This window comes from Nelumbo lutea, chromosome 5 (genome assembly GCF_056320005.1).
Source record: "Nelumbo lutea isolate HS-2025 chromosome 5, American lotus-T2T, whole genome shotgun sequence".
Taxonomy (NCBI): Eukaryota; Viridiplantae; Streptophyta; class Magnoliopsida; order Proteales; family Nelumbonaceae; genus Nelumbo; species Nelumbo lutea.
The window spans coordinates 57,902,418-57,920,217 of record NC_142688.1 but is presented as its reverse complement, the minus strand read 5'-3'; the positions used below and the strand labels follow the sequence as shown (position 1 = coordinate 57,920,217).

Here is a 17,800-nt window from a genome sequence, read left to right as displayed (position 1 = left end):
GTGATATCCAAGTATGGGATTAACCTATGCCAGAGGAAGTATTTGCTTGATTTGTTGGAAGAAACAGGCTTGTTGGGTGCCAAACCAGCTGAAACACCCATGGACACAAATACCAAGCTAAGCAGTGATATGGGTGAAGTGTTTGAAGACCCTGGCAGATACCGACGACTTGTGGGCAAACTGAACTACCTAACCATTACCAGACCAGACATCTCATTTGCAGTTAGTGTGGTAAGCCAGTTCATGCAAAAACCTCTGATTCCTCATTGCAATGCGGTTCTGAGAATTGTGAAGTATCTAAAAGGGGCCCCGGGTCGCGATCTGATATACAAGAGTGGGGGAAAACTTGAAATAGAAGGGTATTCTGATGCTGATTGGGCCGGTTCTATGTCTGATAGGCGGTCTACTACAGGATATTGCACGTTTCTGGGAGGTAACCTGGTGACATGGAAAAGTAAGAAGCAGACGATTGTGGCAAGAAGCAGTGCAGAAGCAGAATATAGGGCTATGGCGCATACCGCTTGTGAATTAGTGTGGCTAAGGAACCTTCTACAGGAAGTAGGGTACAACATTAACACTCCAATGAAGCTCTATTGTGATAATCAGGTTGCAGTTCATATCTCCTCTAATCCAGTGTTTCATGAAAGAACCAAGCACATTGAGGTTGACTGTCACTTTGTGAGGGAGAAGGTGCTGAATGGAGAGCTAGACACTACACATGTTAATACAGGAAATCAGTGGGCTGACTTATTTACAAAAGGCTTGAGTCGGGGAAGAGTGGACTACATATTGAGGGGGAGTGTTAGCATAGGGGTATTTCTGTCTTTATACCTTGATTGATGTTGCTGATCTGTAATGTTGTGTTGAAACATGTGCTCTTAACTTAAGTAAGGGCACATAGGTCTTTTCAGTTATGTTTTAATAATAATATAAATACTTACTGGCCGACTGGAGAAGTTAGGTTGACTCTTTCAGTTCGAACCAGAATTCTCTCCTCTCTTTCTCTCTTTCTTTATCACTTTTTCTTCTTCTACATAACTGAACTCAGTCAGGCCGAACTCTAAGGCAGACCTGAATTTTAACAGTTATAATCAATATTAAAGGAAAGGTCACATCTCATGCCTTTCCTTATCTAGTATCTTCTTGAGCATGGTGTCATTCATTAGAGAACCTATTCTTAACACCACAGCAAAATGACATTGCTGAGATAAAGAATATACACATGTTGGAGGTGGCTAGTAGTATTATGTTTAGTGTTCATGTTTCCCTAAGTTTCTAGGGGGATGCTATAATTTTTTATTAATAGAGTTCCTTCTCTGTTTTGGGGGATGAAGACATCTTTCAGCATTTTCTGTTCTCATTGGGACATTTTTCCTATTCCTATTAGGTGTTTGGGTGTACTTGCTTTCCTTGTGATTGAAGCAGAAAATTTCCAACACATAACAATAGGCTTCAGCTAGAAGTATTAACAAACAAATAATGAAGAGAAAATAGAAGAGGAAGAAAGAACTAATTCTGCCATAGCTGTTGAATTTGAAGAATCAAATCATGCATGTTCTCCCCTTTCATTGTTGAATCCAGCCTAAAAATTGTGAGACTTACCTAGCGTTTTGCAACCCTATTTGACCAAACCTAAAGAACCATTAGAGAGTGATTCTAGAAGAATTTTGGGTGAAAAGATCACTCAAATTCGTGATCAAAGTATCACCTTTCTTGCTGGAGTTTCTAGAAATCAAATTGAGACTGCATACACATGAATGCACCATCTTTAATTCATTGCAAACTTTCTTGGGACAATTCAAGCCTAGGTATGAACTACCACTTCAATCTTTGTGTTTGTGGACATCAAGATCAGGTACTACACTCAAACTAAATCCAAAGATTTGATCTTTTATGGTCCAATAGACACAAAGGATCCAAGAGAGAAATCAATTCTCTCATGATCATGCAATTTAAGCATTAGGGTTTTGCAAATTTTTGAGATTTCTCTCTCTTATTTTGTTGGGATTTTTGTATGTAATGAACTAATGATCACTAGATGATCATCTTTCAATGCCTTATTTGGATGCAATGTAGTTTCATGGTGAAACAAGGAACAGCCTGTTGTTGCTCATTCTAATGCTGAGGCAAAGTATAGGGCAATGGCCCAAAGTGTCTAAACTACTCTAGTTGATGACCTTGTTGACTGGAATGGGCATCCAAGTAGATACTCCAATGAGACTTTATTGTGACAATCAAGTTGCAATAAACACTAGTCACAATCCTATTCAGCATGATCGTACAAAACACATTGAAGTGGACAGTCACTTTATTAGAGAGAGGATAGCTAGTGGAGATTTTCCTATCCTTTCAAGTGTTTTAAAAGCGCAAGGTGCAAGAAAGGTGCAGGGGTCAATTTGCGCCTGAGGTAAAAGGCGCAAGGCGAGGTGCACACCTTTTTTAAGCAAGGTGCAACAAAACAAATGCTAAAAAATCAAAAAAAAAATCAGAAATTTCAAAAAAATGCCAAAAAATTCAAAAAAAAAAACAAAAAATATTAAACATAATATTAATAAAAATATAAAGTTAAATTTTAAAATAAATGTTTCAAAAACCTATTATCTAAAATTAAAATGCATAAACATAAGATGTAAAGCATACTCAAATAAGAATTTAAAAATAAAACCAAACATATAAAACATTTTCAAGCATGTAAAACCTCTAATTGCTTTTTTCACTCAATTGCAGTACTTCAAGTAGCTAATGTAATGTAAAACATATTACATTCCTGATTCTACGAGTCACCTTTGTGCCACGCCCCTCGAGGCAAGCCCAAACAAGTCCACATTAGGTCTTAAATTCTTAGTTTTCACACAAAAAATAATATTTTATAGTTTTAATTGCTTTTTAAGAGGACATTTTATTAGGATGAATGAATGAACAACATCACCAAATTGGGGGTTCTCGCATCAGGCGCATGCCTGGTGTGCGCCTAGGACCTAAGCGAGGTGCATGCCCTAAAATGCGCCTTGCCTGTGCGCCTAGGCGCGCTTGAGGCACGTCTTTTAAATTATTGATCCTTTGTAAGGTTGAAAGACCAAGTTGCTAATTGTCTCACAAAAGGTGTTCACCATCAAAAATTTGCAAAGAACCTAAACAAGTTGGGCATGATTGACATACATGCCTAGCTTAAGGGGAGTGTTGAGACTACTTAGGCAAGGGCTTTTTGGTCTTTCTTATCATTTTTGTATCTAGGAACCCAAGTAAGGGCATTCTTGTAATTTTCCCTTATAGTTTAAATATCAAGTTTAAGTGTGTGAACAGTTCTACACGTCTCTCATTCATAAGACTCTCTTCTCTTTTCTTCTTCTCTCTCAACAAACCCTCAATAAACAAATCTTCCAATACACACTAACGTTTGGTCTCATCCCATTCTTGAAACAAGCCAATCTCTACCTATCATCTTCAATGATGTTATAATGAATGACTAACTCTTTAAATACCAGTCTAGATGAGAGTCGGTCTATTTGGACTACACCAGCTCTAGGGTTCATAAAACTGAATTTTGATGGTAGTAGCGAGGTCAACACAGGGCCTTCAAGTGTAGGAGGTACCTTCAGAGATGAAGAGGGGAAAGTAATTGCGATGTATTCTAGTCCAATTAGGGTTGCTAACTCTCTTAGAGCCAAGGTCATGGTGGTGTTGGAAGGGGTAAAGAAGGCAAAGGAGTTGAACATTCAAAAGCTAATTGTAGAAGGAGATTCAAAACTAGTTGCAAAAGGAGAATAGTAAACTCTAGAAATTTACTAATGAAAAAAGAGAGTTTGACTGAGTAGCTTGAGGAATAGAGATTCAGCTTCATTGGGTTTAGAAAAATGCTAATTCCTTTGTTATACAGTGTATGCCCTTAGCTCCAATCAGATTGATGTACATATCCATTTATTGTAAATGAATAAACGTACATAACTTTAGAATGTTCTCAGTCGTTGGATAGACTTGGGGAAGTTTATCCTACCAAGGCTAATACTGATGTGCTACCAAGAAGGTTGGGGCAACTTATCTCAGTTGCCAAGGTTAGACCCAAAGCACATGCAGTGTGTGTGTTTGAAACAATGAACCCGGACCAATTTCCGGTTATGCCCTGGACCTTGGAGACTGATGGGCAAAACTGGAAAGTTACACATAACCCCTAGACCCAATTATGGTATTGCACTGGGTGACAGATTGGGTTGTCTTTGATATGCCAATCAATGAGATCCTTCGGAGGTCAAAACCTAGTATGTTGGGGCAGTCTGAGAATTCACTCGAGTGGGTGATCATAGTAACAGGATCAGCCCTTTGTCGAATAAAGTGAATGATCGGGACTGCAGTCTCTCTGATGGAAACCAAAACTGTCGGTAGTCAATTTCATCCGAGTTTGAGATTTGTTTTGCAAAATATATTTATATGATAATATATATATTATGTTTTAAGAAAAATGTTTACAAAAGGTTTTAATTCTCCGGACCCATCCGAGCAGAGAGTGCAACACTACACCTTGTAGCCAGGGGAAAGGTCCTTCCCCATCGGGTAGTTTTTTATCATTAAGGGCTGAGATATTAAGTGTAAAAGACCATTTAGGGTTGTTTTACCTAATGGGCTATATCTCACTTAAGTCCATTGTCCTTGGGCCTTTATAGGATGGCTGGACTGAATGATCATTTAGTGTAAATGGTAAGCCCATTAAGAGCCCATACTAATGAACTCAAGGGTTCACTATACTTGACAGTGAATTCGGCTAGGCCTTTTCACATAGGATAGGCCGAACCCATGTGGGCTTATGTGAGGTCATTGTTGGGGTCCCATGCCATACAAAGAGAACCAAATGAGCCAACAACTATCTAAGGTCGTTAGCCACTTACTTAATGGGCCTAAAGCCCATGATTAATTAGATTAATCAAGTGGTTAGATGACAACTTAAGCAGTCATGTAACATGGGCGAATATGGGTATGGCTATGGGTTTGGATCAACAATTAGGATAAGAGGATAAGTATTATCCACTTAAAGAGTCCAAATCCAAATAAAGATTTGGATTAGGACCCTCCTAATTCAATTAGGAATAATGATCCTTAAGGCTTATAAAAGGAGGGTGAACTGCTCTAGTTATCAATCTACTCTTGCCACCTAGAAACCTTAGTTCGACCTCCAGTTCTTGAACTGATAAAGATCAGTTCTGATTTCCGATTTTTGCAAGAAAATATCAGATTCAATTCATGTTCACCACCCTTGCTCGATCCAAGTTGTTGGATTACAGTTTTTTCTAAAACACTGTGTTGCTCAAGCGGCTTCAATTCAAGTTGTGTCATCTTCAATGAAAGCTGGTTTTGGTACTCTCTTTGGGCGTGAACTACCACTTTGGGAGCTACATTTGTGGAATCCGTATCAGGTATACTTCTCCCTTCATTTTGGTTTCAGATCTGGTCCAGTTCGGTGCAAGAACAATCCTTGAAAAATTTTGTTTTTCTAAAACTGGGAATACAATTCTCGGAAGGGTAAAATGAAATTTTTGAAATTTCACCCAGCCATCTAGCATGGTTCGGCCACCCATATGATGGATTTCCCCTTCCTTCATCCTTTGCAGATACTCTAGTTAAACAAGGGGTGGGAAGGGAACAATTGTTTTGGACAGTGTTGTAACTGTTTTTCTGTTTTTCTTGGGAAGGGTTAAGAGTTTTGATCTCTCCCCTTTGTTTCCTTTGTAAGCTATTTTTCCTTTTAATAAAAAGTTTCTGTTATTAATCAAAACTCTTTCATGTACTCCATCACAAACAAATTTTCTTGCTTAAAAAAGAGCATCTGATATAAATAAATTACAAAACTGAAAAAAAGATGACATTTCTCCTGGTATGGTTCAGAAAACTGGCTGCCATTGATTATAGACCATAAGAAGGTATGTTATCAAATCCATATTCATACAGTTGATTTCAAGATATTCTAGGCCTATTTAAACAGTCACTTTGTGAGAAACTAGTGCCTAACCATAAGCTCTGATACCAATTGAGATGAAAGTGATGTGATCGACGGCTGCACTTGAAACAAATTATAGTGAGACTAGGATGAATGGATTTTGGTGGTAAACTTATGGCTGTTGCAGACTTTAATGGCTTCTTGAAGGATTAAGAAAGAAGAGAGAGAAAGAGAGAGAGGCCTAGCAATCATTCTAGGGAATGGGAATCATTCACCATCAGTAGCATAAGCTGTAGGAACTCAAATAAGCTTCATTGATTATTGTGTAAAACATCCATACATACTTATACTGTAGATCATGAAAAAATAGAAGCTTGGTACTTTACCACAATCCTAGTCAATTCAAAGAAGACTTAATAACTCTTAAACTACGTATTTGATGAGTCTAAAACTTTCAACATAAACCAACTATAACCAGACAAACCAGATCCTTTCATCAAACCCCACAGATCATTTTTAAAATGACAAAAACACCCCTACTGTCAAAAATACATGAATATATAAAAATTCAAAGAATGCCAAATTGGACTCTTTAGCTCTTGCATCACCTTTTATTCCCATGATCTATGATAAATTTCTCATTAACAAAAGAACAAAAAAGCGAAAAGAGGGGATAGGTAATCCATGTAATCAGCAATACCAATGATGGAAAAAGTACCATAAAAAATATAGGTTTCTAAGCTTGAGAGGATTCAATTATTCTTTGTTCACCATTTTTTTGGGGTCATTTGAATAAAATGTAAACTTCTGCATATGTATATTATGCAACAGAAATAGCCTGGTCAGAAAACAACAATCTTATTTTAAGGCCTCAAAAGAAGTAAATAGAACATCCAATAGTAGTAAAAAAATACTAGAGGCAACAAAAAACGTAGAATCCTCAGGAGTAGATCTGTCACCAATCAGAAAACATAATATTTGGGGAGAAAATATCCAAGGTTTTAAAATGTCCCTAATTTCTCTAATATTTCAACGATATATTGCCATTTCCATGGGTAGCGACACAAAATTTTAATGGAATCAACATATTTCCCAGTGAACACTACCAGTACTATGTGGAGTCCAAAAGATAGTATTATAACATAAGTTGGTACAATATTGTAAATATGTTAAGTAACAATTTTATTGTCTGCCTAACTTACATGATTAACACCTTGAGCTAGCTCAAATATTCATTTCTAGTTTTTTGTTTGTGTAATAGATTATTTGGTTGATCTATTACAATCATTTACATTTTCTATGAGTTGAAATTTTGCTTTAACTCGTTTTATCATGAAGCTCTGCATCTTAAAGTTTACAGGGCAACTTCAGAACGCATTCTTTTGTCTATAACCTCAGTTTCTTAGCTTTGTTTAATGATTTGCAACAAGATAATAATTAAAAATGTGTGCCTATGCTTCGTTTATCATTTCATAAAATACCTTTCTATATTTTGCATATTTTACAATGTTACCGCCATGTCTATAATTTTTACAATATTTCCGACATTCAAGACATGTTGCTTATATTTGGATGACCGACATCAACATTTTAAACCTTGCCTCTAGTAGAGGATAAATAACACAAGGCAACTGCACCCCCTTCCCCCCAAAATACGCATATCCTCTCTCGTCCAAAGACTATTAGTCTATCCACAAGTTAAAAGTTGTATTTTGAATCAAATCTCCTAGCCATCCACTGTCCACATATAAGGAAATCCTCACTTCCATAGAGATGGATAGAGTTCAAACAAATTCACCTTAAAGAGAAAATTTCACAAGAAAAGTACTTTCACAAGTATTATGCAAGGATAAACTTTTAGAATCCTAAAGTTTGTCATTATGAAGAAAAATTGCTTAAATAGTGTAAGCAAAAGCACATACCCTTGTTGTAACTTCTCTCCAAGCATTTCATATGCTGGCCTTATTCCATGGCTTGAAAGTAACTTTCGTATGTGGTAAAGTGTTATAAGAACTCCAAAATATCCTTCTACTTCTCCATATTTTGTATGAGGAAGGGCAGGTGGAGGTGCTTGACGAAATTTATCCCTTGAATTAAGTAATTCACATGGACTCAACTGGCAAAAATCAGTGATGATTCTTAATAAAATTGTAAAATGAGCACTAATTATAAGAAAAGCACCAAACAGATCTATACGAGGTTCAACTTCTCGACAGCCAAAAAGATAATATACTTGATGGAGAATTCAACTCTTCATTTTCAGCATTTTTTGGCTATAAAGGCATTTTGTCATTTCAAAATATTGGCAGTAGATCTGGTCTCTTACTTTTTGGGTCAAAAGGCATCTTCCTAATTATGGTGAAAGTTTTGCTCTTTGCACTTTTATCTGATGAGGCAAATTATAATGTATTCATTCAAAAGTGTAAAAGTGTTAACACAAGCAGCTTAATCATTAGGTATACAAAGTCCAAAATTATCTATTTGCGTTGCATATAAGATATGGAAACTATAAGCTTAAAAGTAAGGAACTTCCCTGAATTCTTTGCTGATAATTAGACATGACCTTGCTATGCCAATATCTTTTCACCATGTTGCCTCTGGACAGGTGATCTTGTTATTGAAAACCCATGCATTCCTTTCCTTCCATGTTATCCATGTCACCACAAAGGAAGAATGCCTTAAGTCCTTTTTCCTTCTTTGTTGGCAATTTCTTGTGTCATCAGCATCAGTGGTTAATAACACTGGCTCTTCTACTCGGTGAGCTAATTACATGTTAATGGATGGCTGAATTGAGCTTTCAATGTGGCATGTTAGAGAGGGCAAAGTCTTGACTTGGCTGGATAGGTGGTGTGATGGTGGGCCCTTGGTCATATGGGTGTCAAATCTTCCTCAACTTGATTTATCTCCCAGACTCATTGATGTGTTGGATGAGGATGGAGACTGGAATTTTGATCAGCTGAGTTTGCTTGATTCACATATTGTGGCTTTGCTTGGTGAAGTGAAAGTTCACTGGTTGATGGGCCAGGATGAATGGATCTGGTTGCCAGACAAATCTGGAGAGCTTTCATCTAAATCTACTTGGCTTTCAATTACGGAGGCCTCTCCTATAATTTGGTGGCCAAAATTTGTGTAAGACTGTAAATTTCCTATTAGGATCTCTCTTTTGTTGGAAGTTGTTGAAAGCAAATATCTCAACTGATAGCAGTATTCAAAGACTTCAAATCACTCTAGCTTCTGCTTGTAATTGTTTGCAGACGGAAGCAAGTCGAGTCTACTAACCACCTTCTCATTCAAAGCGTGCTGGCTTCAAAGGTTTGGAGGTACTTCAGTTGTATTGTGGATGTCCCCATTTTAAGTTCACATTCTTTTAGAGCTAGAATTGTTTGTCAATCATTTGGTGGCAGCAAAAAGGATTCTTTGTTACCTAAAGGGTTCAAGAAAAGGGGCTATTGTTTTCCAATCATTGACACATGTGGATAGAACATAGAAGCTTGGGTTCAAGAAAAGGGGCTATTGTTTGCCAATCATTGACACATGTGGATAGAACATAGAAGCTTATATAGATGTTGATGGGGCTGCTTGTGTGGATGATAAGCAGTCTAGCTCTGAATATTGTACTCTTGTTCATGGTAATTTGGTTCTTGGGAGGAGCAGGAAGCAATCTGTGGTTGCTAAATCATCAGCAGAAGCATAATATAGAACAATGGCTCATGGTGTCTGTGTCCCAAAGCTTTTGTGGCTATGATCCCTACTTGGAGAGCTCGTTATTGTCAATGAGAAGTCAATGGTGTTGTATTGCAACAACCAGTCAGCAATAAACATTGCAAATAATCCAATCCAACATGACCACACAAAACATATTGACCTTGACAGACACGTCATACAAGAGAGGGATACCTCTAGAGAAGTTTGTCTTCCATCTAATGCTTCTGAAGAATAGCTGGCTAAAATGTTTACAAAAGGAGACCCAAAGCTTAAGCTACAGCATTATGTAAGCAAACTGGGCACAATTAACCTCGCAAATGTTCTCTCTTCCCCCATTTCTGAACTGAAAACGTATTTTTCTTACAATAAATCTTTGATTATTTTCTACTTTACCCTGTCATTGATATCCATCTTGTTACACAAACAAAAGCTAAGATTTAACACCACATCGGGCAAAAAAATTAGCTCGCTCAAGTGGTCATCATCTCCATTAAGTGGGCGATAATATTGCTACACCACATATCTACAATACTATTGCCAACTCATCAAGTTATAATTCCATCTAATGTACACCATTTAGCCATAGTTTTCAAGCGCCAAGGCAAGGCTAGGCAACAGGGGGCGCCTTGTCACTGATCGCCTAGGCAATGGATTTTTTAAGTAAAAAGTGTATATCCTAGCCTCCTAGGGTAGTTCCCTAGGTTCCATAACCATATTTCCTTAATAACTATCTATAATTTTCATAAGAAAAGCACAAACTTCATGTTTAAGTACAAAAAATCAACATATCCATGAGAAGAAAAAAAAGAAAGAAAAGAAATTTCAAAAAAATATAGGGGTTGAACCCCTATTTTTGTTATAGGAAAAGAATAAAAGAAAAGGTGGAGGAAGAAGAAGAATATGTGTTGATTAGACAAAATTTTAAGTTCTTCCTTACTTATTGGTTCAGGTTTTGAAGTCTTTGAGGGTTCAATACAGCATTTAGCAATGTTTGCATTGATTAAACCCTAACAAATAAGAAAATAATAAAAAGAAATTAGCATATAAACACAAAATGAATATTTTAGTTTAATAATGTCTCTTTTATAATTAAAAACTCAAAAATTTAAGAACATAAAAGTATTTATAACACAATGTACAAAACTGCTTGGCAACTAGGCAAGGTGAACCTCCAAGGGTGCCATGCCGCCTAGGCATAGCCTTGACAACTATGTCATGTTGGTACCCATGGAAATGGAAACTATCATAGAAATATCAGGAAATATGTTGACATTTTAAACCATGCTTTGTATGAAATGGAATAATGAGCAACATCTTCAAATAAATTGAGCAATGCACTAAAACACCAAACTGTTTTAAAGCCACACATATAAAAGGGGTAAAGAATAAACATCAATGCCATACGTTAAATAATTTTATCATATAAACCAATTCAAGCAAGTTTTGAGCAATTTACATTGAGTTTTTGTCAGAAGCAACCCAAAACATAAATTCTAAATAAATATGTAAGGTTACCAAACTTCAGAGCAACTATTAAGAGATTAAATTTACTGCACTAATACAGGTAAACAAAATCATACCGTTTGAAAATCCCTATTATGGAGTACGCCAACTGCACAAAGTCTAGCTACGAAAGGCTGTATAGCTTCCAAAAGCAGATTATTTATTTCAATAGTATCTTTCCCCATTGCAACCTAGTGTTATTGTAAGAAACAGAGTCAATTACACCAGAACATCAGTGTTATCCAGAATTTCAAAAGCAGAGAACTATACCTCTATCAGTTCCAGTTTCCTGTTGTGTACATATGGGCTGACATCATGATCACTTTCATTCCGATATTCAAGCGTTGAAATATGTAAGTTATCAATAACATTCTGAATTGTCTGCTGCTTTGCTGAACCACAACATTAAGTATAACAATATTGATCAAAAAAACAGTATAAGAATCAAAAAACTAGAGTAATTTTCCATAAAATTAATGAATGAGAAGACAACTTACACCCTGGTGTTGCTGTTAAAGCCAATATCCTCAACTGCACTGGTACAGAAAGCAACTGCAAATGTATGACATGATTAAGATCCTGGAGAAATAAAATCTACCCATGCACATATACAAACACATGCACATGGAAAAAGGTGGGATGATATGATATAGATTATTAGTATATAATTGAAAATACATTTACAAGGCAAACCTCACGAACTGCTACACAATATGAATAGTTGCCAAGTGCCCGATGAGCTTCATCAATCACCAAGCACACAAGATGTTTCACCAAACATGTACCTATAGTAAACAACTACATGAGCAAATTTCAACAATAAAAAATAAACAGTACAAGTAAGCAAAATAAATACAGAAACAAGTAACAAGCCCCAAAAAAGGGTTGGAAAAAGAAAATGAGCATTTAATTAAGAAAGTTAAGTCATCAAAGTTGGGATAAGGCTTAAATGATGTTATGATGATGATGAAATAAACCGAAGTAGACCCATGGAAGAGCTGGAACTAGACATTTATAGTCAACTACCATGTTATTTTGAACATAACTAAGGCACCTCGTGTTTGAAAAAGAACCCACATTAGATGTAGAGGGAAGATGTCAGCAAATGGAGAACAATCTAAGACAGAAAGCAATAAAATACTGAAATCTTACACTAAAAATTAAGTAGCATATGTTTAGTTAAACTCTGGCTTGGCTTTTTCTATTATATTAAAATGAGAAGCAGTTGAACATTAGAAATTTACCAACTGATCAAAAGAATCTTAAAGTTTCCAATTAGTTCTGGTATCTTGTAAAGAAGGGATATATTGTTGTAAGGCAGTTGCATAAGAATTCTAAGGTTGAATAAAGTTGAACAGTCTAAGAAGAAACATCACTTAAGCATTGACCTTTGAACAGCCTTTGATTATGTGTCAATTTGTCATCATATAGCTGCCAAGTTGATTATTTCCATGTAACATTAACATTTCTTTTCTGAGGAACCGAAAGCTGAAGAAAAAGAAATGGAAAAGATACCATTGTGAAGGGCTATACAGTACCAAAGAACTTCAAAATGGACCTCCTATTGCAATCAATTTTGAGCCAGAACATATAGACTGTTATGGTTAGAAATCCAACCCTGTAAATATGAGAGTTGGCCACTTATCCAACCTCCTTAACCCACAAATCTTGTTGCATCAGCACATACATGTTTTGATCTACATGATTTATTTTGGAAGCCCAAAAAGTTATCAGATATGTGTAGGTACCTGTGGTCCTCCACTGCCATAATCACAATGAAGGTATCAAAAATAGAGCCACATATATCTGCAATGAGCTTAGAAGACTATCCAGGACCTGCAACAAACATGAAATGCCTCCTAGGACCTGTGATGAGAGTGTCGCATGAGACTCGCAATGGGCATAAAACAACATCACCAAGAGACAATCGGGTGGTAGCCCACGCTGTAACGAACAGTGGATAGACCCTGATACCAGCGATGCCTGCCTGCTGAGGGGAGGTTAACATCCTTCCTAGTCACAGCAGGCTACAACAAGACACCCCAGAGACAATCGGGTGGACACCCAAACACGATCGTCAGACCCAAAACCTTGTCCTTGACACGTGGCCACGAGGAAACCCATGACAGGGTGTAGCCTGCATGTGCTAGGCGAGAATCTTCAAGGAAAAGGGAACTTTGTCCTTAGAAGATCTCGTTAGACATGTGGCAAAACCCCAATGGCTTTCCCTTGATAACCGACATAAAGACAAGGATTCCCTTTCCTAATAAGAACCAAATCCCTTTTGGAATCCTTCTCCTTAAAGTATCGGGATTTCCCTTATAAAGAGATGTTGTAGAGCACGATTGGGGACATTCTCTTCAACCACCCTTACTACCCGGCTCTGCTGAGATTCTCGAGAGACAGAAGCCCGTCCTTTATTTCATTTAGCCTTTGACCCTAATCCTTCTTCGTTCTTCAAGGAGATCATCCCTTCTAGCCTCACCACCGTACTTACAATATGAATACAAGAAAAGACCTGGAAACAACTTCTAGCCTCATTCCCACTACTTTGCATACACCACCTATAGGAATATATACTTGCAGACCTATCTAATACCATTTTTCCTTCCCCAATAGAAATATATAGTAGTTGAGATATATACTTGCAAACCTGTCCAATGATTGTGAGAACAGTTAAGCAAGTTGCATCCTTTGCATACAAGAACTTCTACTTCCATGCTTAATCAATTGATTCAATTATCAATCATGACTCATGAATCATGATAATGATTAATGAGTAGTTACCACTTCACACACTCAAGAAACTTATCCCTTTATTCTTCATGTTTCTTAGGTGGCGTTAATGATTGTTACGAAATTATAGGCTGTAAATATGTAGTATTAGCCCAATTAGGAATAGCTTGATTATAGGAATTATTCTTTCTTTGATTTTCTTCCTTTTTTGCATCTGCAAGGTTGTATGATTTTCTTCCTTTTCTGTATCTGCAAGGCTGTATTATTTTCTTCCTTTTTTAGTATCTACAAGGCTGTATATATTGAAAGAATGGTAGAATCCATCTAATGGACGCCAAGAAGGGTGCAGAATGGGGGGCGAATTTCAAAAAAAAAATCCTACCTTCTTCCAACTGGGAATCATATTCCTTAAATTTAGAATACATTATTCAAGGATCCTACTTGAACCATAAACAAACCAGATCTGAACCAAAAGGAAACAGGAAGGATTATACCTGATCCGGAGATATAATAACTCCCAAAGTTGGTGTTCACGCCCAAAGAAGTAACCAAGATCCGCTCCTGCTCAAGATGACACAGCTGTTGATGAAACGGAACCAGCAGGGTGCGTCCTACACATTGGATTCTTCACAAGAACCCTCTGGAAACCTTGAACACCAAATCCTATTGTCTTTCTTGCAAGACTATTGTCAAGAACTGCTTTCTTGACTTCCTATTGCTGCAAAGATCCAATCTTCCAACAGGTAGTGGCGGCGGCTGAAGGAGGAGAAATCTAGGGACGAAGAGGGCAGAATTGTCTCCTCTCTGGAGTCTGTGAGAGATCAAATCTCAGATTGCAGGATGTGTTTCTTGTTTACTCAAACCCCTAGTTCGAAATCTGATATTTCTGCTGGGGTTTTCTCCTCTTTCTTCTTGATTAAGAAACCTCCAATATTTTGGGAGTTATCCCAATCCTAATCAGTATTTGGATAGGGGTTAATCTTAATCCTATCTGCAGATTAAGTTAGTTAATTCCTGATCTTATCAGGAGGTTACCAGATTCAAATCTAATTTGAATTTGGTCTCTTAGAGTAGATAAGGTCAATGACCCAATCCTTTTACTAACACTAATCTCAGATTCGCCCCATGAACTGGTGATCATATCAGCCCAGTTCGAAATGGGCTTTTGGCCCATTAAGTGTTCAGTGTTTAACCAGTTTCCAACCTGCTGCCCAGTTGGGCCTCTTTGTATGGCGTGGGACCCAAGCATTGATCTACACACTAGCCACATGGGTTCGGCCCAGCCTTTATTACAAGGCCCAACCGAATTCACTGAAAGACTCAGTGACCCCCTTGAGCCCATCACATGGACCCTATGGGCCCAACACTTACATTAAGTGGTCCCTGGGCCAAGCCATCTTATAAAAACCCAGGGACTGTGGGCAGGTGCAAGATTAGCCCATCAGGTAATATCCTAAATGGTCTTACACTTAACCTCTCAGCCCTTAATGATCAAGCACTGCCCGACAAGAGAAGACCTCTCCCTTGGCTGCAATGAACAGTGCCGCACTCTCCACTCAAATGGATCCCGGGAATTAAAACATTTTACAAATCTTTTGAAACCGTACATATACATATATATATCTTATTTTGCAAAACAAAATTCCAACGATTGAAATCAACTGCCGGCAGTTTGGTTTCCATCAGAGATAGTGCATTACCGATCATTACCATTGTCCGACAAAGGGGCTGATCATGTCACTATGACCACTCACTCAGATGAATTCTCAAACTGCCCCAACATGTCCAGGTTTTGACCCCCACTAAGGATCTCACTGATTGACACATCAAAGACAGCCCGATCCGACACCTAGTGATGTGTCATAATCGAGTCTAGGGGTCAGGTGTAACTTTCCAGTTTTGCCCATCTGTCTCCAAGGTCTAGGGCAATATAGGAAATCTGGTCCGGTTCAAGGGTTCAAGCAATCCCATACTACATGTGCCTTGAGTCTTACCCTGATGGCCGAAACAAGCCATCCCAACACTTGGTGGCACATCACTATCAGCCTTGGCAGGATAAATCTCCCCAGACTTATCCAATGGCTGTGAACATTTAAAACCAACACAAGTTTCTATAAGTGTCCAGTTTTAGGGTCTTACACAGAATTACACCAAACAACATGAATCAAACATGCACTTTAATTTATTTTCACTAAATAACAAAAGTACATCAAATCCGATTGAAACTAAGGGCATACAAGACTGTCTAACATATATATGTACTATTTTCTCAACTAAAAGACATCAATTTCTTCCAATTCTTGTTCTATCACATGGTATCAGAGCTGGAGACACCAATTCCAGTCAGAAATTAATTTCTGGTTTTCTTCCCTTTGCTGCCCAAGTGAGCAGCTTTGAATTCTTTACGTTGCCCAAGTGAGCAGCAACTGCGATCTCTAGATCACCCATTCCGAGTGACATTTGCATCTCACTGCCCCTACCAGTGGAAGCGGAGTCCCCAGATCGGCCTACCCACCTTCACCGGTCTCTTTTCCGACGATCGCCTCAGCCTCGGTGCTACTCCTGTGGTGTTTGTTTGCCCATCAGGAAGTCTTTCTTCTCTGTTCTCTTTATACAGTTGATATTTTGGTGCTGCCATTTGTGATTTCTTGTTGTTTGGGTGTTGCATTTGCTGCCGATTCTGTTTAAGTATGTTTTATTGGATTTGCGGGTTGTTAAAAGTTTATTTTCTTGTGTTTATGATGGCGGTTGAACAAAAGAACTTGGCTATCTCTAGTGTTATCCCCATTCTGTCTAAAATCACTGAACAAAAACTAAACGGAACTAATTATTTAGACTGGAGTAAGACTGTTCGTTTGTATTTACGGAGTATCTCTAAGGACAACCATCTGACTAAGGACCCTCCTACTAATGAGACTCACACTGAATGGCTAAGGGTTGACGCTCAATTGTTTTTGCAAATCCATAATTCTATTGAGAATGAGTACGTCGGTCATGTCTCTCACTGTGAGTTTGTAAAAGAACTAATGGAATATTTGGCTTTTCTGTTCTCTGGTAAAAAAAATATTTCTCATATTTTTACGTTTGCAAGACATTTTATCGAGTTGAACAACAAGATCAGTCTCTTCAAACCTACTTCATGAATTTCAAACGCACTTATGAGGAATTGAACGCCTTGTTACCTTTCAGTACTGATATCAAAGTTCAGCAGACTCAACGTGAACAAATGGCTATTGAGTTTTTTGGTTGACCTTAATCCTCAATTTGATGATGCTAAGTCACAAATTCTGTCTAATCCTAAGATTACCTCTTTAAAAGAGGTCTTTACTAGGGTCCTTCGTACAGATACTAGTTCCCATACCTCACCTGTACAACAACCTAGTGCACTTGTCAGTCAGAATAATTGATCAACTGGCCGGTCTCGTTCTTAGAATAGTAGCAGAGGTGGCAGTAATAGTGGTCGGAATGCTGGAACTCAGGGCATAGGGGGAGTAGTTTGCTATTATTGTCATGAACCAGGTCACACTAAAAGGACTTGCCAGAAATTGCTAAAGAAAAACCAAAAGTCTTTTGGGTCTCAGTGAGCTCATGTTGTAACTACGAGTGATGCTCCTCATCTATCATCAGATCAGACCATTACAATTTATGTTGATGAGTATGCGAAATTTACCCAGTATCAAGAGGCATTAAAGAACTCCTCTCAGTCCATCACTGCCCTTGCTGAGTCAGGTAAAACCAATACATGTCTTCTTTCTTCTTCCTCTCAATGGGTCATTGATTCTGGTGCAACAGATTATATGACAGGTAATCCTAGTCTCTTTTCCACTTTCCAATCACACACTTTTCCTTCTTCAGTCACCTTAGCAGATGGTTCTATTTCTTCTGTCCTTGGTTCTGGCACTATTAATCCCACACCAACACTTTCTTTGT

The 17,800-nt window shown here is 37.8% G+C and overlaps 1 protein-coding gene across 3 annotated transcripts in view; it reads right to left on the bottom strand.

Moving 5' to 3' along the window:
- The window catches only part of FANCM (DEAD/DEAH box RNA helicase family protein), a 98,564-nt gene that overhangs the window by 60,725 nt on the left and 20,039 nt on the right, over window positions 1-17,800 (bottom strand). For 2 of the 3 annotated variants that reach the window (XM_088943021.1, XM_088943023.1), the window contains 5 exons: window positions 11,813-11,919; window positions 11,632-11,686; window positions 11,405-11,526; window positions 11,212-11,325; window positions 7,849-8,042 (listed from right to left, as the gene is read on the bottom strand). In XM_088943021.1, coding sequence (XP_088799147.1) covers window positions 7,849-8,042; window positions 11,212-11,325; window positions 11,405-11,526; window positions 11,632-11,686; window positions 11,813-11,919 — 592 coding nt within the window. The remainder of the gene's footprint in view (window positions 1-7,848; window positions 8,043-11,211; window positions 11,326-11,404; window positions 11,527-11,631; window positions 11,687-11,812; window positions 11,920-17,800) is intronic. The other variant, XM_088943022.1, reaches the window with a different exon arrangement.